Source organism: Salmo salar, chromosome 09, assembly GCF_965601325.2.
Source record: "Salmo salar chromosome 09, fSalSal1, whole genome shotgun sequence".
NCBI classification, from domain to species: Eukaryota; Metazoa; Chordata; class Actinopteri; order Salmoniformes; family Salmonidae; genus Salmo; species Salmo salar.
This window is the reverse complement of record NC_138299.1, coordinates 14,683,207-14,707,864: the sequence shown is the minus strand read 5'-3', so window position 1 is coordinate 14,707,864 and position 24,658 is coordinate 14,683,207. Positions and strand designations below refer to the sequence as shown.

The 24,658-nt window shown below is 45.4% G+C and overlaps 1 protein-coding gene across 4 annotated transcripts in view; it reads right to left on the bottom strand.

Moving 5' to 3' along the window:
• LOC106610748 (frizzled-3) overlaps positions 1 to 24,658 on the bottom strand; it is a 39,402-nt gene that overhangs the window by 6,732 nt on the left and 8,012 nt on the right. For all 4 annotated transcript variants that reach the window (XM_082955633.1, XM_014210277.3, XM_014210279.3 and 1 more), the window contains 4 exons: positions 6,997 to 7,193; positions 6,260 to 6,725; positions 5,676 to 5,975; positions 5,274 to 5,525 (listed from right to left, as the gene is read on the bottom strand). In XM_082955633.1, coding sequence (XP_082811759.1) covers positions 5,274 to 5,525; positions 5,676 to 5,975; positions 6,260 to 6,725; positions 6,997 to 7,181 — 1,203 coding nt within the window. In that variant the 5' untranslated portion in view covers positions 7,182 to 7,193. The remainder of the gene's footprint in view (positions 1 to 5,273; positions 5,526 to 5,675; positions 5,976 to 6,259; positions 6,726 to 6,996; positions 7,194 to 24,658) is intronic.

Here is a 24,658-nt window from a genome sequence, read left to right as displayed (position 1 = left end):
CCATCTCGGAGAGGAGGATCTGATGGTTCACAGTATCAAAGGCAGCAGATAGGTCTAGAAGGATGAGAGCAGAGAAGAGAGAGTTAGCTTTAGCAGTGCGGAGAGCCTCCGGGACACAGAGAAGAGCAGTCTCAGTTGAATGACCAGTCTTGAAACGTGACTGATTTGGATCAAGAAGGTCATTCTGAGAGAGATAGCAAGAGAGCTGGCCAAGGACGGCACGCTCAAGAGTTTGAGAGAAAAGAAATAAGGGATACTGGTCTGTAGTTGTTGACATCGGAGGGATCGAGTGTAGGTTTTTTGAGAAGGGGTGCAACTCTCACTCTCTTGAAGACGGAAGGGACGTAGCCAGCGGTCAAGGATGAGTTGATGAGCGAGGTGAGGTAAGGGAGAAGGTCTCAGGAAATGGTCTGGAGAAGAGAGGAGGGGATAGGGTCAAGCGGGCAGGTTGTTGGGCGGCCGGCCGTCACAAGATTTCATCTGGAGAGAGGGGAGAAAGAGGTCAAAGCATAGGGTAGGGCAATGTGAGCAGGACCAGCGGTGTCGTTTGACTTAACAAACGAGGATCGGATGTCGTCAACGTTCTTTTCAAAATGGTTGACAAAGTCATCCGCAGAGAGGGAGGAGGGGGAGGAGGATTCAGGAGGGAGGAGAAGGTGGCAAAGATCTTCCTAGGGTTAGAGGCAGATGCTTGGAATTTAGAGTGGTAGAAAGTGGCTTTAGCAGCAGAAACAGAGGAAGAAAATGCGGAGAGGAGGGAGTGAAAAGATGCCAGGTCCGCAGGGAGGCTAGTTTTCCTCCATTTCCGCTTGGCTGCCCGGAGCCCTGTTCTGTGAGCTCGCAATGAGTCGTCAAGCCACGGAGCAGGAGGGGAGGACCGAGCCGGCCGAGAGGATAGGGGACATAGAGAGTCAAAGGATGCAGAAAGGGAGGAGAGGGTTGAGGAGGCAGAATCAGGAGATTGGTTGGAGAAGGATTGAGCAGAGGGAAGAGATGATAGGATGGAAGAGGAGAGAGTAGCAGGAGAGAGAGAGCGAAGGTTGCGACGGCGCAATACCATCTGAGTAGGGGCAGAGTGAGTAGTGTTGGAGGAGAGCGAGAGGGAAAAGGATACAAGGTAGTGGTCGGAGACTTGGAGGGGAGTTGCAGTGAGATTAGTAGAAGAACAGCATCTAGTAAAGATGAGGTCAAGCGTATTGCCTGCCTTGGGAGTAGGGGGGGACAGTGAGAGGGTGAGGTCAAAAGAGGAGAGGAGTGGAAAGAAGGAGGCAGAGAGAAATGAGTAAAGGTAGACGTAGGGAGGTTAAAGTCACCCAGAATTGTGAGGGGTGAGCCATACTCAGGAAAGGAACTTATCAAGGCGTCAAGCTCATTGATGAACTCTCCAAGGGAACCTGGAGGGCGATAAATGATAAGGATGTTAAGCTTGAATGGGCTAGTGACTGTGACAGCATGGAATTCAAAGGAGGAGATAGACAGATGGGTCAGGGGAGAAAGAGAGAATGTCCACTTGAGAGAGATGAGGATTCCAGTGCCACCACCCCGCTGACCAGATGCTCTCGGGATATGCGAGAACACGTGGTCAGACGAGGAGAGAGCAGTAGGAGTAGCAGTGTTTTCTGTGGTAATCCATGTTTCCATCAGCGCCAAGAAGTCGAGGGACTGGAGGGTAGCATAGGCTGAGATGAACTCTGCCTTGTTGGCCGCAGACCGGCAGTTCCAGAGGCTGCCGGAGACCTGGAATTCCACGTGGGTCGTGTGCGCTGGGACCACCAGGTTAGAGTGGCAGCGGCCATGCGGTGTGAAGCGTTTGTGTGGCCTGTGTAGAGAAGAGAACAGGGATAGACAGACACATAGTTGACAGGATACAGGAGAGGCTACGCTAATGCAAAGGTGATTGGAATGAAAATTAACTAAACTGGGAAAGCGAGAGAGCAGGGCCTCCCTCACTAACCATTCACTGAAACACTCAAATATAACTTTTCCAACTTCCACTTTAGAAGTTACAATTGATGTAAACTACAGTGGTTCAATGTTTCCAGGAATAGGCTCAAACTTAGTTTATTCAGCTAGATAACTTGGTACAGTATTCTTCCGTGAAACCCACCCAGTGCAACGTGTCCTATGACGCCGTAGCTAACTAGCATGCTAGCATCCAATAACACACGGTTAGCACCAATACTTGGTTACAACAAACTACCAATGGATCATTCGTGTCCGTGTCTAGTTCCTTTCATAACGCAGAAGTAATTAAACGTTGGCTAGCTAACACAAAGTCAGTCCTGCTAGCTACACAACTCGAAAGTTCAGAAAGCTAAGCTTACGTTGCAAAAATCTTATTGACAAAAAATTATACAGTACTGCTAGCTGGTAGAGTTGGCTAGCTAGCAGTGGCTGCGTTCACCTTTATCTTTTATCTTTGATACATAGACAACTATGTAGCTAGCTAACATTACACTAATCAAATCGTTCCGTTGTAATGTATTTAGTTTCTACAGTACTGCTAGTTGGTAAAGTTGGCTAGCTAGCAGTGGCTGTGGTGTTGACGCCGTTTGGAAAACGGCGCGAACGAACGAATACAGCTGGCTAGCTAACCTTGTTAATTTCTCAAAGTTAGTTTCTCAAAGCTACACCTACACCTTTATCCTTGATACGAAGACAACTATGTAGCTAGCTAGCCAACATTACACAAATCAAATCGTTCCGTTGTAATGTAATGAAACTCCCTCGTGGCGATAAATAGCATCACTGATCAAAATGCGCCACACACACACACACACACCTCCTTGGGCGCGATCAGGTGACATGGAGCAAAATTGGAATTCCAGAGCGACTATGAAATACAGAGGGGGTCACTGCATGGGGAGGCCATACACACACCCTCATACAGCAGACAAACCTAAGCACCTGCTCGTACCCTATATAACCACACACACCCCAGCGCTTTCACTCTCGAGTAGAGCTCACACATCAATCAATTCAACGTCACTATATATATATATATAATATATATATATAGTGACGTTTAAATAAAAATAAAGAAAGCGACAAAGATAAGCTTTTCCTGACTATTTTCCTGGCAGTATGTATGCCTTGGCAATACGCACATTGTTACGTCATGCCAATAAAGCATTTGAAATTGAATTGAGAGTGAGACAGAAACAGACAGAGACAAAGAGATAGACAAACAGTATTATTAGTACTATTGCAGCTGTGATGTCCATTCTTCACAACTTTATTAATAACGTAACCTCTCTATTGCAGAGGCAGATACACATCCACTTTCAACCGATATCAGCCGGGAAGATGAAAGGCTTTCACCAACTGGTAATCTGTGTGCAGTCAGTGTGTGTCCAATAGAGACAGTGTGAGTGAGCACAAGTGTTACATTCTGTTATTCATTTAGTGCCCGATGACATAAAACAACCCTATCCTCCCCCCTCTCTTCCCACAACCATTACAGAGGCACCGCACAAAACGGCCAGCTAAGCGTGACTGAACAAGCCCTCAGAGAGAGAAAGAAGGAAGCAATCATTCCTCTTTCCCTTCCCCCAGCTCACTCTCAACAACCTGCAGATAGGGTGACCACATTTAAAACACCAAAATACGGGACAATGGAATGATTTTGCGGGACAGTGTAGCCTACATCAATAAAAACAATTGGCAGCACCCCCCACACACAAACAAAAAGCAAGCACCAAGCGAGCTAATTGAAGCGCACCTAGCCTACACTTTTACCTTGCACAAAATGTGCGGCTGTTTTATGAAAATCTGGGAATATTTGGCCAAGGAAACATTTCTGGTTGGTCTCAGGGAATGTAAAACAGTTAGTAAGGGAGACTTAAAACGGGATTGAGTGAAGTAGTAGAAAATGTTACAAATGAGCATGGAGAGCCTTTCAGTCTAATACGGCTATTTACTTACTTTTGTATCTCTTTGTTAGAAGCACGCTTTTTGTAAGTAGTTGACTGTCCTTTTCAAGTTTAGCTGGAATTTAGCCCGAAAGGATTTAACAAATGTGATTGGCCTACGTCTCATCTTGCGCTGTGCAAAATATAAGAGCTCATCAACGATTGGAGAAGTGTTTATGATCACCAGTCCCACATCCTTTTGATCTTGTGATGAGGGCAATGTAGAATAGACCGGTTGGAATCGCAATTCTCATCAGTAACCACGTTGTCATTCACAGTTTTTCTGCGAATAAAGTCACACCGTATAAATAAAAATAAATCACAACAGGTGTGATGGAATCAGGAAGTTTCGGTACAATTTTATAAACGCTGGCAGACGTGTTCGTTCGACATGGTGGGATGTTTTTATGTCTGAGAAATTCATTATGCGAGAAATGGCAGTGGAAGCAACTTTATGCGCAAATATCGATATAATAACCATCATATCGAAGTAAATAAAGTCAAGCGATGAGATGGTGTGTGGTCCTCCCACTACGACTTACTAGGCTACAGATGAAATAATTTAGGATGAACTTCACAGGATGAACTTTAGGATGAACTTCTGGTGACATGATGATCGATGCTAGACTGCCGTTTGACAAATACAAATATTCTCACCCTTATCCATAATGATCTCATATAGACTAGTTTAACTGCACTATCGGAGAGCTGTTGGCTAGAGCGCACGTGCCAAGAGTAAGCACGTTTGCTATTTAACGCAAAGGTTTTCGTGACAAAACTGTCGGTAGTGTTAAAAATGCGATGGAAAGATAATGTTGATTTTTATTCGGTACATGAAAACTTAAGCGAAAAAGTACATTGTGTGTACTACGACATCATGCACTGATTTTTATCTGTAACAAGTCAGTTTGGTGGATTGTAGAATATTCTCATGAAAATCTGTCGCCAATTGGATGGAAACCTAGCTAGTGAATGTGAAGTCTGAAATACGGCACAAAGATTTTTTTCCCTAAATTACTGGTGTTTTAATTTGTTGATAAAATGATTGTTTGGTTGCAGGACGCGGGACAAAAGGGACAAAATGTGTGACTGTCCCACACAATTTGGGACATGTGGTCATCCTAACTGCAAGTACTTACTAATTAAGAGGAAGCACAGAGTGGTTGGGAGTCAGAGGAGGAAACTTTATACTGTGAAGTTGGGTTAGGCAGAGTAAAGTTAGTGTGTGTGCGTTACAGAACTCGGGAAGCAGAGAGGAACTGGTAATAGGAGCTGTAAACTAGGGGGGGAAGAGAGCCAGAGAGGGGGAAGAGAGCCAGAGAGAGAGAGCGAGAGTGAGTACGGGCACACACACACAGCTACCTGGTAGGGACAGGGTATGTGGTAGTCTCTGCAGCGCTCCTGGACCCAGGTGGTCTCCCAGACAGCCCTGTTGCTGTGTTCATACAGGTAGCAGGATATCACCGTGAGCAGAGGTACCAGGTAGAGCACAGAGAAAACCCCAATACGGATCATAAACTTCACCAGCTTGTCCTGGTTCTCCTTCTCCAGAGGGATCTCCATACGCACACGGTTCAGCGCCACGATGCCCACCAGTAACAGAGATACACCCACCTAGAGGCAGATAGACAGGGACTAGTTTAGATTAGAGCATGGCTTATTGGTTGAAGGGGCCATCTTCAGTTATTCACATTGCATTTATTTATCCTTTGTTTAGTCAGTTACGGAGCTAGTTGAATAAATATTAATAGAATGAACGCTCACCGCCACGTTGAGGCAGAGCGGTGCTAGCAGGAACCAGCGCAGCGCCGTGACGTCGTAGAGGCCTACGAAGCACACCCCACTCACACCGTCGCCCTCAATCTTGTTGAGGGCCAGCAGGGCCACGGTGAGGCAGCCGGGCAGGCCCCAAGCGCAGGTGTGGAAGAGCAGGGCCTTCTTCTCGATGGCCTCGCTGCCCCATTTGGGAACGGCCGCCAGGAACCAGGTGATGGTGAGGATGACCCACCACACACTGCCAGCCATGGTGAAGAAATACAGCACCATAAAGAAAAGAGAGCACACCTGGAGAGAGAGAGAGAGAGAAAGAGGTGAGCGGAGAAGAGAGAGGAGATGGGGAGAAGAGAAGAGGGAAAAGAGTGGTGGGGAAGAGGAGAAAAAAGAAAAGAGGAGAAAGAGAAGAGAGAGGGAAAGGGAGACGAGAACAGGGCTTAGAGAAGACTGAAGAATGTTTTACATGTGCACCGGGAAAATAATTTGCCTTTTTTGATGTACAGTAGTAGCCATGAACATCAGAGAAAATAATGTATTAATTAATCAATCACTAAGCAGATGGATGGGTCACCTACCTTGTTGTGTGAGCCCTGCGTGACGGTGGCCGCCCGGTACTGGGCGGGGTTCGCCGCATTGCACGCCACCCTGTCCTCCAATAGGAAGCCCAGAAAGAAGACCAGTGACACCATCATGTAGCAGACGGCGTAGAAGATGATTGGCCGCTCGGGGTAGCGGAACCTCGTGACGTCGATGAGGAACGTGAGGAAGGTGAAGAGCGTTGCCGAGAGACACACGATAGACACCACGCCGATGAAGTAGCGGGCGAAGGTGAGCTCCGGGCGCTGGAAGTACATGTTGGGGCAAGGGGCCGAGCAGTCGCGCGTGCCCAGGAACGAGTAGCCCAGGTCAGGCTCCATCTTGAGCTCGCGGGGGCACCAGAAGCCATAGTCCCTCTGGATGGACATGGGAGAGATGTCTGTGGGGTCCACGCTGGTCTGCAGGTCCACAGCACGGGGGTAGGCTTCGTCACAGTCTGGGAACCTGGGGGGGGAGCGAGGGAGGGGGAGAGATCCAAGATGAACAAAATGTGGTTGGGGTGGTAAGTAATTGTGGTGTCCCTGGTCAGTGAGAGTGTCTGGACAGCCCATTTAACTTTCCTCATAGGATATGGTTGAGCGAGTAGGTAATGGTTATGGTAGGGTTAGGGTGAGCGCTTAATGGTCAATCAAAAGGCAGAGATCCTGTTAAGAGTTAATTCTTTGGTCTGCATTCTTTATTGTAAGGTCAACCTAGGGACGGTCCCAAACAGTACCTGCTACATTCGATCTCGTCTGGCCAGGTCACTCCGAACATCTCCATGAGTTTGTGGCAGTCCCTCTTGGCGCGGTGGCACAGGGCTCGGCAGGGCATGGACACACGTCCATACTCCATACAGACTGGAGCGTAGAGGGCACACAGGAACATCCTCAGGTCCTCCGAACACTGCAGGTTCACCATGGGGTGGAAGGGCTGAGGGAGAAGAGGGGGATGGAGGAAGAGAGGTGAGAAGGGAGGGTGAGAGAGAGACTGATCGCTAAATACACACAAACCAACAGGCACAGCTCCAGTTTCCCACGCTGCAGTTGAGGTCGGGGGAACCTGCTTGACGAGGCTCAGCTTACATGTAAATCTTTCTCACACACACCACACACACACACACCTCCCACAGGGGAAAGACCCGTTTGGTTTGTGGAGGGGAAACAGTTTGAGACACTTCTTATTATGAAAAGTCCCTAGAAACACATCTAGGTTCCTGTTCCTTTCTAAATAGCCATCCAAGGAGCGAGAAAGAGCTGTCGTCAGGAGCCCCATCAATATTTAGGCCAGGATATGAGATATTCACAGAGAGCCATCGCATCAGAGCACAGTCTGGACACAGACAAAATTCCCAGGTCTAAATCAGATGCTGGTTTGAAGAAGAAACACAAGCAGACACTCTGGCATAGAAAGACGGAGCTTGTCCATTCCTGTTCTAGCAACTAGCTAATGCTTGTCTTCAGCGCTTTTTTGCCTTCCAGCCCTAGCAATCTATGTAATGAGCCTTCTGTGAAAACACACGCTGAATGCAAAACACAAAATCCCACTAATTTGCTCTGTCTATCACTTTAATGCTGTGAAAAGGGATTAGTGCTGTTCCTTAGGCATGTCAGGGCTCACAGAAAAAACACACGCACACCTCCCGTATACGGAAGGTATAGTCACCATCAGCGAAACAGAATCAGTGAGACCGAAGCACACAGAGGGGATTTTCTTGCGTTTGACTAGTAGTCAGGAGATCAGTGTGAGGGCTTTAGACGGTCTAAATGTCACCTCATAAGAGTTCATACATTAAAACACAGAGGGCCTCTCATACATCGGTCTGTCCTTGTGTGCAATTTGGACAATAAGAGCAGGCACGTGTGTGTGTGTGTGTGTGTGTGTGTGTGTGTGTGTGTGTGTGTGTGTGTGTGTGGTGTTAGGGTTTCCATTAGCCGATAATAGCCGGATGCTGGCTGTTAAAAAAAGAAATAGAAAAACATAAAATTGTCTGGGGAGAAGCCAAATCATTGCACAATAATTCTTAATGCAATCATGTGTTAAAAATAGTTTTTTGGCTACGATAAAAAACATTTTTTTTAAAAAAGGGCTAAAAATGTTCATTTCTCAACTGGTAATTGAAGTGCGCTTCCCATTCGCCATTCAAACGCATAGGCAACGGAAGGTAGGCTTCATCAGTACGTCACACACCACTTCACAATGAGCTGGAGGCAGTATGCCTTTTGAAAACGTATACCGTAGTTAATTGTTTGAAACCTGAATGTTTTACTACGAGGCATGTTTTACGTTGCTTCAAAGTAGCCTAGGCAAAGTCCGACCATACCCGTGGAGGCAATTATTTTATAAAGACTTCCTCTCCCTCTTAGCTTCTATTGGTTATCAACTTTCCTTCAGTATCCAGTAGCCAAAAGGCACATTCACACGTAGCACACTGCCTAATAATGTTAAGAAACAAATCGTTTAACATTTTAAGCTAAACGTTCTGATCTGTTGCATCAGATTCATAGCTTTTTAATGTAGCCTAGGACTACTGGTTGTATGAATTTGGGATCTATCGTCCCACAACTGTCCCAGAGTTATATTTTTTACTTGACCAGCTGACCAATAGAAAGTTAGCTTTTCTACAATGGGGGATAGTAGATTAATACAGTCGGAAGGCAGTGCGCCCAATTTTGGCAGTTCTAGTGGCAAACACCAACTACTGTGTGTGTGTGTGAGATCAGGGGTGTATTCATTCTGCTAAACAACATTTCTTAAACGGAAGCATATGGAATGAAAACGGGGATAAACAAGTATGTGGACACCCCTTCAAATTAGTGGATTTGGCTATTTCAGCCACACCTGTTGCTGACAGGTGTATAAAAATAGAGCACACAGCCATGCAATCTCCACCGTCATAGGATGCCACCTTTCCAACAAGTCAGTTTGTCAAATTTCTGCCATACTAGAGCTGCCCCGGTCAACTGTATGTGCTGTTATTGTGAAGTGGAAACGTCTAAAACTAACAACGGCTCAGCCGCAAAGTGGTAGGCCACAGAAGCTCACAGAATGGGACCGCCGAGTGCTGAAGCGTATAGCGCGTTAAAAAAATCATGCGTCCTCAATTGCAATACACTACCGAGTTCCAAACTGCCTCTGGAAGCAATGTCAGCACAATAACTGTTCGGGAGCTGAAGTGGGTTTCCATGGCCGAGCAGCCGCACACAAACCTAAGATCACCCTGCGCAATGCCAAGAGTCGGCTGGAGTGGTGTACAGCTCGCTGCCATGGGACTCTGGAGCAGTGGAAATGCGGATTTTTATCTGGCAGTCCGACGGACAAATCTGGGTAGCAAAGGGGAGAAGTCAATAAAATGACCATGATTTTGTAATGAGATGTTCAACGAGCAGGTGTCCACTAGTGTACCCGAATTTGCCCAATAGAAGCTCTCATTTGCAACTGTTGGACTAATAATTACACCCTAGATCAGCTAGATGTGTGCAAGGCGGTATTGAATGTGTCCCCGTCTGTCACCTTGATTACTCTTATGCATTTTCTTGACCTGTGCACCTACGTTGATAACTTTCATTCATTGTCTAGGTTGTAGCAACCTCATGATGGGTACAGGGAACATTTGCGTATCATGCATTAGCCTAAACCTATCGATGTTATATTGAGCTGGGTGAATGGAATATGATTTACAGTCATCCAATAGGCTGTAATAGAATAAGGCCATGCTCATCCTCCCTCATCTTAAATGGTACCGACCGCCACTGTGCAAAGGCTAGTGATTCTGCGGTTACTCATCTTCTTGGCTGGCGAAAAGTAAAACGCGGACAGTTATTCTAGCATCTTCAAAGTCCGCAGTAAGGACACACATCGTTGCATCCTCAACTTGCATGTTCTGTTAAGATGAATTACCATACTCCAAATGTGATTTTCTGTCATTCTGAGTACCGTGGGTGGAAGCCCCAATGCATATGGGTCCGGTAAATTTCTCAAATGCCCGTGAATTAAAATGCTGCTGGTCAAATGTCCAGTGCCACATTTTCATGACGGAAATCCTGGTGTGTGGGTGTGTGCATGCGCGCAGAGTGAGGGTAAACAGTGACTTGTCGGATAACAGAGAGAATGAGAAACATCTCAATAACAGCGAGAAAAGAAATACAGGGAGACATAAGAACACACTGTCCCCATCATTCTCTTACGTTACAGCCTTATTCTAAAATGTATTCAATATTTTCCCCCTCATCAATCTGCAAACAATACCCCATAATGACAAAGCGAAAACAGGTTTAGACATTTTTGTACATTTAAAAACAGAAATATTTTATTTACATAAGTATTCAGACCCTTTGCAATGAGACTCGAAATTGAGCTCAGGTGCATCCTGTTTTTACTGATCCTCCTTGCGATGTTTCTACAACTTGATTGGAGTCCACCGGTTGTAAATTCAATTGATTGGACATGATTTGGAAAGGCACACACCTGTCTATATAAGGCCCCACAGTTGACAGCGCATGTCAGAGCAAAAACCAAGCCATGAGGTCGAAGGAAATGTCAGTAGAGCTCCGAGACAGGATTGTGTCGAGGCACAGATCTGGGGAAGGGTACCAAAAAATGTCTGCAGCATTGAAGGTCCCCAAGAACACCGTGGCCTCCATCATTCTTAAATGGAAGAAGTTTGGAACCACCAAGACTCTTCCTAGATCTGGCCGCCCGGCCAATCTGAGCAAAGGGAGGTGACCAAGAACCCGATGGTCACTGACAGAGCTCCAGAGTTCCTCTGTGGAAATGGGGGAACATTTCAGCAAGACAACCATCTCTGCAGCACTCCACCAATCAGGCCTTTATGGTAGAGTGGCCAGACAGAAGCCACTCCTCAGTAAAAAAGTCACGACAGCCCACTTGGAGATTGCCAAAAGGCACCTAAAGGACTGTCAGACCATGAGAAACAAGATTCTCTGCTCTGATGAAACCAAGATTGAACTCTTTGGCCTAAATGCCAAGTGTCACATCTGTAGGAAACCTGGCACCATCCGTACAGTGAAGCAGGGTGGTGTCAGCATCATGCTGTGGGGATGTTTTTCAGAGAAAGGGACTAGGAGACTAGTTACAGGATCGAGGGAAAAATGTACAGAACAAAGTACAGACAGATCCTTGATGAAAACCTGTTCCAGAGTGCTCTGGACCTCCGACTGGGGCGAAGGTTCACCTTCCAACAGGACAACAACCCTAAGTACACAGCCAAGAAATGCAGGAGTGGCTTCGGGCTCTGGCCCAGCCAGAGCCCGGACTCAAACATCTCTGGAGACCTGAAAATAGCTGTGCAGCGACGCTCCCGTTCCAACCTGACAGAGCTTGAGAGCATCTGCAGAGAACAAATTGGACAACTCCCCAAATACAGGTGTGCCAAGCTTGTAGCGTCACACCCAAGACGTTTCTAGGCTGTAATCACTGCCAAAAGGTGCTTCAACAAAGTACTGAGGAAAGGGTCTGAATACTTATCACATATTTCATACCAATCCTTGTCCATTGTAACTGTGTTGCCTAAAGGAGGCCAGTTGTTCAGGCTAGTGGGTTGTGAAGCGATGAGTATCGCTCAGGCAGTATGTGACGGTAATGAATCGAGACAAATTTAGAGGAATAAAACACTGCACTTAGAGCACTTCCCACCCGTGTGTGTGGGCGCGCATACGCTGGCCTCCCTGCCCTATTTGGAGTGGGTTTTGATCGTTCGATTGGTGCGCTCAAGATCTTTACGCAAATGGGTGCAGCAACGCATGAGTTCCCAGACATGTTTTAAGACAGTAACAGCACACCCCAGCACAACAACCTCACTGACTGAACCACACAGAAACAGTCAATATGTCATATGGTGAGCTCTTGTCAATGCATAAATGCCAGTGTGTGTGTGTGAGAGAGAGCGTGTGAGCTTGGGTTTACGGTCGAAGCTCACAGCTGAGCATGTTGGCACCACAAACAGACACCCCTAGATGGTGAGTGTGTGTATAAGCATTTGTGTGCGTGCGTGTGTGTGTGCGCGTGTATCAGAGGGTTCAGCTGGCCTTATCCTGCTCTAACTATCAGAGCAGCTGAAGGAGAAAGCACCTCACTTTGAAAGGCCTTCACTGTGATATACTGTGCACACACAAATTCTCCATTCCTATTGAGTGCCATGGCCTAACAGGAGCCTGGGGCAGCAGTATCCAGCACAGCTCGTTCTGCACGACTGTGTTACACCGGCCAGCTGAGTGGCCTATTTCTGCATGAGTGTGTTCTCATGCTGTGTGTGACCAGTTTCTCTCTACCACTTTGTGTGTGTCTACCACTGGTGGTCTCTTTTACCCTGTGAGTTTGTGCTTGCATGGTGGCTGGCCCCCTTTCCCTCTCCCCCAGTGATACATTGTCCTCCATCTGACATGGCCCAGTGAGTCTAATGTGGTCTGAGAGGCTGACTTGCCCGAGAACATTGACATTAAGTGGTTTGATTGTGCCGTCAAAGGAGGTGGATAAGAATGGCGATCAAACCTCTATTCATGTCGAGTTGGGTTTTATTTGTGTGGCACTTTTATGTTCTGCTGTTACAGTCAAAGAGCACTTCAAAAGCCAAGGCCCCTAAAACAAGCCTTGGGTGATCGCACAACCCTTTGGATTAGGGATGGTGGGGAACACTTTAGAGCAGGGGTGGCCATCCCTGACCCCGGTCCAGGAGAGCGCTACAGGGTGTGCAGGCTTTTGTTCCATTCCAGCTCTAAAAGGGGGATTATGATGAGTTGAGTATTCTGAAACCGGTTTACCCCCAAAATGATAAATCCCTTTATTTTAAGACATCTTTATTGTTACATATACAGAAGACACAAGATAGAGAATCTAACATGAAATATGTCTATATGTCAGAGAAATATAGCTCTCCCCCCCCCCCTCTTGAATTTTTTCATCTGTTTTAGAGCTTCCCTTTTTTATAAACCTTCAGTCATCTGCTCTTTCCTGCTCTCCCTCCCCCCAGGTAGTTGTAAAGACGTCTGCTTGCTTCCCATCCGAAACAGTTCGTAAGAGTTTGTGTATATATTAAGACAACATTGTGACGTTTTTGTTTGTTTTAGACTTGGGTAAGGGTTTTTTCGGCTGTTTGGGCACACATTTTTCCCGGAGGCAAGCTGAAGTTCGGGGCCGAAGTCTACGCCCCTTCGTCTGTGATTGGTCAACAGTAGGGATTCTTCAATAAATTCTTGTTGTCATTGAACAGGAGACAACTCCTTTTCATTACTTTTTTTTAATTGAGAAATATTGCACCAAACATCTTAGATGTAAAATTGCACAACTAACTTGGCAAAAACGTCAAAAGCAATGACAGATGATTATTCTGTGAACAAAAATAAACATGTGAAGTGTTGGTCCCATGTTTCATGAGCTGAAATAAAAGATTACAGAAATTTTCCATAGGCACAAATAAAAAGTATTTCTCTTAATTTTTGGCCACAAATTTGTTTACATCCCTGTTAGTGAGCTTATCTCCTTTGCCAAGGTAATCCATCCACCTGACAGGTGTGGCATATCAAGAAGCTGAATAAACAGCATGATCCTTACACTGGTGCACCTTGTGTTGGGGACAATAAAAGGCCTCTATAAAAATGTGCAGTTTTGTCACAACACAATGCCACAGATGTCTCAAGTTGAAGGAGTGTGCAATTGGCATGCTGAGTGCAGGAATGTCAGCCAGATAATTGAATGTTCATTTCTCTACCATAAGCCGCCTCCCAACATCAATTTAGAGAATTTGGCAGTACATCCAACTGGCCTCACAACCACGTGTAACCACGCCAGCCCAGGACCTCCACATCCGGTTTCTTCACCTGTGGGATCGTCTGAGATCAGCCACCCAGACAGCTGATGAAACTGTGGGTTTGCACAACGGAAGAATTTCTGCACAAACTGTCAGAAATCGTCTCAGGGAAGCTCATCTGTGTGCTAGTCATCCTCACCAGGTTCTTGACCTGACTGCAGTTCGACATCGTAACCGACTTCAGTGGGAAAATGCTCACCGTCGATGGGCACTGGCACGCTGGAGAAGTGTGCTCTTCACGGATGAATCCCGGTTTCAACTGTACCGGGTAGATGGCAGACAACGTGCATGGCATTGTGTGGGCTAACGGTTTGCTGATGTCAACGTTGTGAACAGAGTGTCCCATGGTGGTGGTGGGGTTATGATATGGGAAGTCATAAGCTATGGACAACGAACGCAATTGCATTTTACTGATGGCAACTTGAATGCACAGAGTTACCGTGACGAGATCCTGAGGCCCATTATTGTGCCATTCATCCGCCACCATCACCTCATGTTTCAGCATGATAATGCACAGCCCCATGTCGCAAGGATCAGTACATAATTCCTGGAAGATTAAAATGTCCCAGTTCTTCCATGGCCTGCATACTCAGACATGTCACCCATTGAGCATGTTTGGGATGCTCTGGATCGACGTGTACTTCAGCGTTTTCCAGTTCCCGCCAATATCCAGCAACTTTGCACAGCCATTGAAGAGGAGTGGGATAACATTCCACAATTAACAGCGTGATCAACTCTATGCGAAGGAGATGTGTCGCACTGCATGAGGCAAATGGTGGTCACACCAGATACTGACTGGTTTACTGTTCCACGCCCCTATTTTTTTTTTTATGTCTCTGAACAACAGATGTATATCTGTATTCCCAGTCATATGAAATGCATAGATTAGGGTCTAATGAATTTATTTCAATTGATTGATTTCCTTATATGAAAGAACTCAGTAAAATCTTTAAAAATTGTTGGGGGTCTCCCGAGTGGCGCAGCTGTCTAAGGGTTCGATCCCAGGCTGTGTCACAGCCTTTCGTGACCAGGAGACGGCGCACTATTGGCTCAGCGTCGTCGGGATTAGGGGAGGGTTTGGCCGGCCGGGATTTCCTTGTCACATTGTGCTCTTGCGACTCCCTGCAGCTGGCCGGGCGCCTGCAAACTGACTTTGGTCACCAGCTGAACAGTACTTCCTCCGACACATTGGTGCGGCTGGCTTCCGGGTTAAGGGAGTAGCGTATCAAAAAGCAGCGCGGCTTGGCAGGGCCGTGTTTCGGAGGACGCATGGCTCTCGACGTTCGCTTCGAGTCCGTAGGGGAGATGCAGCGATGGGACAAGACTAACAACCAATTAGGGAGAAAAAGGGGTAAAACTACAAACAAAAAAAGGTGTGAGAGATAGATATCTATCTACATACACAAAAGTATGTGAACCCTTTGGAATAACCTGGATTTCTGCATAAATTGGTCATCATATTTGATCTGATCTTCATCTAAGCCACAACAATAGACAGTGTGCTTAAACTAATAACACAAATTGTATTTTTCTTGTCTATATTGAATACATAATTTAAACATTCACTGTGTAGATTGGAAAAAGTATGTGAACCCCTAGGCTAATGACTTCTCCAAAAAGCTAATTGGAGTCAAGAGTCAGCTAACCTGGAAGCCAATCAATGAGAAGAGATTGGAGATGTTGGTTAGAGCTGCCTTGCCCTATAAAAACTCAATTTGAGTTTGCTATTCACAAGAAGCATTGCCTGATGTCAACCATGCCTCGAACAAAAGAGATCTCAGAAGACCTAAGATTAGGAACTGTTGACTTGCATAAAGCTGGAAAGGGTTACAAAAGTATCTCTAAAAGCCCTGATCATCAGTCCGCGGTAAGACAAATTGTCTATAAATGGAGCAAGTTCAGCACTGTTGCTACTCTCCCTAGGAGTGGCCGTCCTGCAAAGATTATTGCAAGAGCACAGCGCAGAATGCTCAATGAGGTTAAGAAGAACCCTAGAGTGTTAGCTGAAGAACATGCTAACATCTGTTGACCAGTCTATGATACGTAAAACACTAAACAAGAATGGTGTTCATGGGAAGAAGCGTGTTCCACGGAAGAAGCCACTGCTGTCCAAAAAAACCCATTGCTGCACATCTGAAGTTTGCAAAAGTGCACCTGCATGTTCCACAGCGCTACTGGCAAAATATTCTGTGGACAGATGAAACTACATTTGAGTTGTTTGGAAGGAACACAACCCTGTGTGTGGAAAAAAAAAAAAAGAAAAAAAAAAAAAAAGAAAAAAAGTACAGCACACCAACATCAAAACCTCATCCCAACTGTAAAGTATGGTAGAGGGAGCATCATGGTTTGGGGCTGCTTTGCTACCTCAGGGCCTGGACAGCTTGCTATCGTCAAAGGAAAAATTAGTGTATTTTTTAAACTTTTTATTTAACCTAACTAGGCAAGTCAGGTAAGAACAAATTCTTATTTACAATGACGGCCTAGGAACAGTGGGTTAACTGCCATGTTCAGAGGCAGAACGACAGATTTTTACCTTGTCAGCTCTAGGATTCGATCTAGCAACCTTTCAGTTACTGGCACAACACTCTAACCACTATGCCACCCCAAGATAAATGTCTTCATCAAGACATTTTGCAGGAGAATGTTAGGCTATCTGTCCGCCAATTGAAGCTCAACAGAAGTTGGTTGATGCAACAGGACAACGACCCAAAACATAGGAGTAAATCAAAAACAGAATGGCTTCAACAGAAGAGAATACACCTTCTGGAGTGGCCCAGTCAGAGTCCTGACCTCAACCTGATTGAGATGCTATGGCATGACCTCGAGAAAGCAATACACACCAGACATCCCTTTGAATATTGCTGAACTGAAATAGGAATGGTCCAAAATTCCTACTGATCATTGTGCAGGTCTGATCCACAACTACAGAACACATTTGGTTGAGGTTATTGCTGCCAAAGTAGGGCCAACCAGTTATATTAAATAAAAAAATGGGTTCACACTTTCTCCACCCTGCACTGTGAATGTTTACACGGTGTGATCAATAAAGACATGAAATCGTGTAATTTGATGACCAATTTATGCAGAAATCCAGCTATTTCCAAAGGGTTCACATACTTTTTCTTCCCACTGTGTGTTTGTACATACAGTTGAAGTCTGAAGTTTACATACACCTTAGCCAAATACATTTAAACTCAGTTATTCACAATTCCTGGCATTTAATCCTAGTAACAACTCCCTGTCTTAGGTCAGTTAGGATCACCACTTCATTTTAAGAATGTGAAATGTCAGAATAATAGAGAGAATGATTTATTTCAGATTTTATTTATTTAATCATATTCCCAGTGGGTCAGAAGTTTACTTACTCACTTAGTATTTGGTAGCATTGCCTTTAAATTGTTTAACTTGGGTCAATCGTTTTGGGAAGCCTTCCACAAGCTTCCCACAATAAATTGGGTGAATTTTGGCCCATTCCTCCTGACAGAGCTGGTGTAATGGAGTCAGGTTTGTAGGCCTCCTTGCTCGCATGGGCTTTTTCAGTTCTGCCCACACATTTTCTATAGGATTGAGGTCAGGGAGTTGTGCTGGCCACTCCAATACCTTGACATTGTCGTCTTTAAGCCATTTTGCCACAACTTTGGAAGTACGCATGGGGTCATTGTCCATTTGGAAGACCCATTTGCGACCAAGCTTTAACTTCCTGACTGATGTCTTGAGATGTTGCTTCAATATATCCACGTAATTTTCCTTCCTCATGACGCCATCTATTTTGTGAAGTGCACCAGTCCCTCCTGCAGCAAAGCACCCCCACAACATGATGCTGCCACCCCCGTGCTTCACGGTTGGGATGGTGTTCCTTTGGCTTGCAAGCCTCCCCCTTTTTCCTCCAAACATAACGATGGTCATTATGGCAAAACAGTTATATTTTTGTTTCATCAGACCAGAGGACATTTCCCCAAAAAGTACGATCTTTATCCCCATGTGCAGTTGCAAACCATAGTCTGGCTTTTTTTAAATGGCGGTTATGGAGCAGTGGCTTCTTCCTTGCTGAGCGGCCTTTCAGGTTGTGTCGATATAGGACTCGTTTTACTGTGGATATAGATACTTTTGTACCCGTTTCCTCCAGCATCTTCACAAGGTCCTTTGCTGTTGTTCTGGGATTGCTTTGCACTTTTTGCACCAAAGTACATTCATATCTAGGAGACAGAACGCGTCTCCTTCCTGAGCGGTATGACGGCTGCGTGGTCCCATGAGGTTTATACTTGCGTACTATTGTTTGTACAGATGAACGTGGTACCTTCAGGCATTTGGAAATTGCTCCCAAGGATGAACCAGACTTGTGGAGGTCTACAATTTTGTTTCCTGAGGTCTTGGCTGATTTCTTTTGAGTTTCCCATGATGTCAAGCAAAGAGGCACTGTGTTTGAAGGTAGGCCTTGAAATACATCCACAGGTACACCTCAGCCTGATAAATGATGTCAGCCTGAGTCAGCCTATGAGAAGCTTCTAAAGCCATGACATTCTGGAATTTGCCAAGCTGTTAGATCAGAAATAATGTACATTGTAGACATTGTTAATGATATAAATGACTATTGTAGCTGGAAACGGGAGATTATTTTATGGAATATCTCCATAGGCGTACAGAGGCCCATTATCAGCAACCATCACTCCTGTGTTCCAATGGCATGTTGTGTTAGCTAACCCAAGTTTATCATTTTAAAAAAAAAGGCTAATGATCATTAGAAAATCATTTTGCAATCATGTTAGCACAGCTTTAAACTGTTGTTCGAATTAAAGAAGCAATAAAACTGGCCCTCTTTAGACTCGTTGAGCATCTGCATTTGTGGGTTCGATTACAGGCTAAAAATGGCCAGAAACAAGACATTTCTTCTGAAACTCGTCAGTCTATTCTTGTTCTGAGAAATGAAGGCTATTCCATGTGAGGAATTGTCAAGAAACTGAAGATACCGTACAACGCTGTGTACTACTCCCTTCACAGAAGAGGGCAAACTGTCTCTAACCAGAATAGAAAGACGAGCGGGAGGCCTCGGTGCACAACAGAGTCGTCAACTGGCAGCCTCATTAAATAGTACCCGCAAAACACCAGTCTCAACATCAACAGTGAAGAGGCGACTCCGGGATGCTGGCCTTCTAGGCAGAGTTGCAAAAGAACACAGACACTGGACATGGGAAGATTGGAAAATGTTTTATTGGATAGACAAATCCAAGTTTGAGGTGTTTCGGATCACAAAGAACAACATTTGTGAGATGCAGAAAAAAATGAAGATGCTGGAGGAGTGCTTGACACCATCTGTCAAGCATGGTGGAGGCAATGTGATGGTCTGGGGGTGCTTTGGTGGTGGTAAAGTGGAAGATATGTACAGGGTAAAAGGGATCTTGAAGAAGGAAGGCCATCACTCCATTTTGCAACGCCATGCCATACCCTGTGGACGGCGCTTCATTGGAGCCTACTTCCTCCTACAACAGGACAATGACCCAAAGCACAGCACCAAACTATGCAATAATCATTTAGGGAAGAAGCAGTCAGCTGGTATTCTGTCTATAATGGAGTGGCCAACACAGTCACCGGGTCTCAACCATATTGATCTTGACCGTATGGTACATAAGTACACATCAAACCAATCCAACTTCTGGGAGGTGCTTCAGGAAGCATGGGGTGAAATCTCTTCCGATTACCTCAACAAATTGACAACTAAAATGCCAAAGGTCCGCAAGGCTGTAATTGCTGCAAGTGGAGGATTCGTTGACGAAAGGAAAATTTCATTTTTTATTTAAAGCCTTGTCAACGTTTCCTATTAATTTTGCAACTCATTTCATGTTTGTTTTCATGGAAAACAAGGACAATTCTTAGTGACCAAACTTTTGAAAGGTAGTGTATAGACACCGTGTGTTTGGAAAGTATTCAGACCCCTTCCCTTTTCCCAAATTTTGTTACATTACAGCCTTATTCAAAAATGTATTAAATAATATTTCCCTCTCAATCTACAAACAATACCCCATAATGACAAAGTGAAAACAGGTTTGTAGAAATCTTTGCAAATTTATAAAAATAAAACCTTATTTACATAAGCATTCAGACCCTTTGCTTTGAGACTCAAATGAGCTCAGCTGCATCCTGTTTCCATTGATCATCCTTGAGATGTTTCTACAACTTGAATGGAGTCTACCTGTTGTAAATTAAATGGATTGGACATGATTTGGAAAGACACACCGGTCAAAATAACATCCCACAGTTGACCGTGCATGTCAGAGAAAAAACCAAGCCATGAGGTCCAAGGAACTGTCCTTAGAGATCTGAGATAGGATTGTGTCGAGGCACAGATCTGGGGAAGGGTAGCAAAAATATTCTGCAGTATTGAAGGTCCCCAAGAACACATTGGCCTCCATCGTTCTTAAATAGAAGAAGTTTGGAACCACCTAGACTCTTCCTAGAGCTGACCACCCAGCCAAACTGAGTAATCGGAGGAGAAGGGCCTTGGTCAGGGAGGTGACCAAGAACCCGATGGTCACCCTGACAGAGCTTCAGAGTTCCTCTGTGGAAATGGTTGTCCTTCTGGAAGGTTCTTCCATCTCATCAGCACTCCACCAATCAGCCCTTTATGGTAGAGGGGCCAGACTGAAGCCACTCCTGAGTAAAAGACACATGACAGCCCACTTGGAGATTGCCAAAAGTCACCTAAAGGACTCTCAGACCATGAGAAACAAGATTCTCTGGTCTGATGAAAAGATTTGGACTGAATGCCAAGCTTCACGTCTGGAGGAACCCTGGCACCATCCATACGGTGAAGCATGGTGGTGGCAGCATCATACTGTCGGGATGTTTTTCAGCGGCAGGGACTGGGAGACTAGTCAAGATCAAGGGAAAGATTAGAGTTTAAGTAACAGACATCAACTGTTCAGTGGAGACTGAGTCAGGCCTTCATGGTCTAATTGCTGCTAAGAAACCACTATTAAAGGACACCAATAAGAAGAGACTTGCTTGGGCCAAGAAACCTGAGCAATGGATATTAAACCGATGGAAATCTGTCCAAATTGGAGATTTTTGGTTCCAACCGCCGTGTCTTTGTGAGACGCAGTGTGGGTGAATGGATGATCTCTGCGTGTGTATTTCCCACCGTAAAGCATGGAGGAGGAGGTGTTATAGTGTGGGGTGCTTTGCTGGTGACACTGTGATTTATTTCGAATTCAAGGCACACTTAACCAGCATGGCTATCACAACATTCTGCAGCCATACACCATTCCATCTGGTTTGGGCTTAGTGGGACTATCACTTGTTTTTCAACAGGACAATGACCCAACACACCTCCAGGCTGTGTAAGGGCTATTTTACGAAGGAGTGATGGAGTGCTGCATCAGATGACCTGGCCTCCACCAAATTGAGGTGGTTTGGGGTGAGTTGGACCGCAGAATGAAGGAAAAGTAACCAACAAGTGCTCAGCATACGTGGGAGCTCCTTCAAGACTATTGGAAAAACATTCCAGGTAAAGCTGGTTGAGAGAATGCCAAGAGTGTGCAAAGCTGTCAAGGCAAAGGGTGGCTATTTGAAGAATCTCAAATATATTTTGATTTGTTTAACACTTTTTTGGTTACTTCATGATTCCATATGTGTTATTTCATAGTTGATGTCTTCACTATTATTCTACAATGCAGAAAATAGTAAAAATATAGAAAAACCCTTGAATGAGTAGGTGTTCTAAAACTTGACCGGTAGTAAAAAAAATATGGCTATTATTAATATTGTTGCGTTCATATTTGATTAATTCTGACTTTGAGGAAATGTATACCGGCTATGGCGTCTCAAAATGGACAATGGTACTATTGCTGCTTTTTTCTAATTTATCAAGCAAAGATCTTTTAAGGGACTATGCGAGCCCACTAGTTTGGTTCGACTAGCAGTGTACGGCTAGGCGACAGCCGAACTGAAGCATGCTGACGCTTTAAGAGGTAGGGTGGGGCTTCTGGCCACAGATAGTGAAAAATAAGCTGCACAAGTGGGTCTCAGGGAGCAGTGTGTGTGTGTATGCATTGAAGATTAGGGTGACAGTAGGAAAGCCAGTTTGCCAATTCTGCAAAGACTCTGTATAATGCATCTGGCTTAAAGAAGAACATGAAGGAGTGAAAGAGATAAAAGAATGGCAGTTTCCCTGTGGATTAGGGAGTCAAAGGTATTGGAGTGTTTAGAATGTGAGAACCTGCATCCTCTGTCTGACTGAGCACTGTCCCTGCATGAGACCCCCCCCCCCCCCCCCCCAACACACACACAGCAGCTCACTTCCTAAAGCTGTCATTAGCAGTGTGATTATCCCTCTGTACTATGGCCCAGTGGTCAGGTGACTGGTCTTACTGTGCCCTAATTATTCTTTTAAAAATGTTTACCTTTCACGCCACTCTGGTGAAGGTGACAGCTCACACTTCAGATACTAACAAACAGACCGCAATCACATGGTGCTGGGGCTCACACACAGGCACACGCGAACACACACGGTTTAAGACCACGGGGTCTGAGTTACAGCTGAGACCACCCGCTCTGACAGAGAGAGCTTACTGGAGTTAGATACTAATGAGCCACATTACTGCAACGTTAAAAGGCACAGTACATAGCAGGTTTGATTTTCGTTTAGAAAATGTCTACTGACACTACTGGAGGACTGAGGAGTGTGCCTGCCTGTAAAACCCAAGAAGACAAATGGGTTCAATTAGTAGTGTCTAAAAAGCTTTGTTTTTGGGTCAGCTGTGTTTGTGGTCTCGTTGCCACAGGGGACAGAGAACTTGCGGACGGCATCTTTAAAGGCCAATACACCTTTTAAAAAGAAAGCCACACTCTTACTCAGACATTTTGTGGGAGTTATATAAACCTCTTTTCCAGCCTGCAGCCCAAACAGTGTCAAACACTGTCAGCCCTTTCTCCATCACCCATTCTCTATCGCCTTTCTTACCCTCTCCATCCATCACATCCCCATTTCATCTGTCCTTCTCTCTTCATCACCCGTACCCTACAGCTGCATCTCTTAGTCACTCATTTCCTCTCCCCATCACCCAAACCCTTCAGCAACGTTTCCTTCTCCCTCCCATTCCAGCAACCATTTCCATTCTCCAATCATTTTTGCTCTCGTTCCTTAACCTTATTGTCCATGGGCCTCCCCTCTCCTTCCGCTCTCACGCGTTCCAGAGAAAGAGTGAGCTGGCCGTGAATAGAGCAGGAGGACAAGCACTTCTCTCCTTAATCTGCACTCCTCTCTTCTGAAAAGAGAGGGAATAATAATAGACAGCCCTCTCCCACACTCCCTCTTTCCAAGTCATTTATTCATTTGATTTATTCATCCCTCCTTCACCCAGTCCAGATCAGACAAGAGCAGTTCCTGGCATTCCAGCACATGACCACTTACCCTCCTCTGCCTCATCTATTCCTGGCATTCCCATACATGCATTTTCTACCCTTCCTCTCCATCCCGCCACATCTCTATCCCTCTTATCACATCTCTTCTCCTCACTCCCTCCCCCTCTTCTCTCAGCATTCATCACTCTGCATTTCCTCCCTGGGTACCATGGTAACAGGTGATGAGGGGAAAACAGACCAATCTGACAATGAGGCTTCTGATGGTCCTCATCCTGCTGGAGGTCAGAGGGCACAAATGTGCGCGCACGCACGCACGCCCCCCCCCCCCCCCCCTCTGTGGAGAGGCAATCAAAACATGTTCCTACGGAAGGATAGATGGTCAGAGAGCGAGAAAGAGATGGCTATAAAGAAGTGGCCTGTTTTGTCCATTTGAGTGTGTATACACCACAGCGCACAATGAGTACCATCCCTCCACAGTCACACCTAGAGACTCACTCACAACTTCCACCCACACAGCTCCTGCCACAGCACACCGCCATCTGGGCTAAGGCTGTGATAGTCATGGAATTTTGGATGACGGTTATTGGTCAGCGAAATGACCGAGGTCACCCTTATAATAGTTTTGAATTTTAAAAAGACACATTTTCTCCTCTCGACTGTGTGCTGCTGCTGCTGCAGGGAGAGGGGGCGTTGCCTAGGCAACCAAAGACTCATTTGCTACAACACCTTGCTTGTTTCAGTTTCATCACGTTGTAAAGAGTCCATGTTACCTCGGAAACCAACTCAACCGCACAAATGCCCGGCCGTCCAGTCTTCAGATATATATATAGATATAGATCTTTTTTAAACGGTGACTTATTATGACTGATTTTATTTTCAAGACAGTATTCATCCATAATCGTCGGTAACATGATTACACAGTAATTGTGCCAGCCCTAATCTGGGCTGCATCATACACCATTCTGTTATGTAAGACTCATATCAACTACTCCCCCTATGTTACAATGGTCTTATATAACAGTCAATACAACATAGATAGAAGCGGCCACTAAGCGCAGATCTATGATTCGCCTACCTTTTAAAGATCCTGACCTTGATCATTGAAGATTTGAACATAAAACTGCGACCCCAAAATTAACCATTTACACCCTCTTAGCATTTTCTATAACAGCGTCATTCTCCTCCCTCTCCTCAGACTAGAGCTGCATTGAGGAGC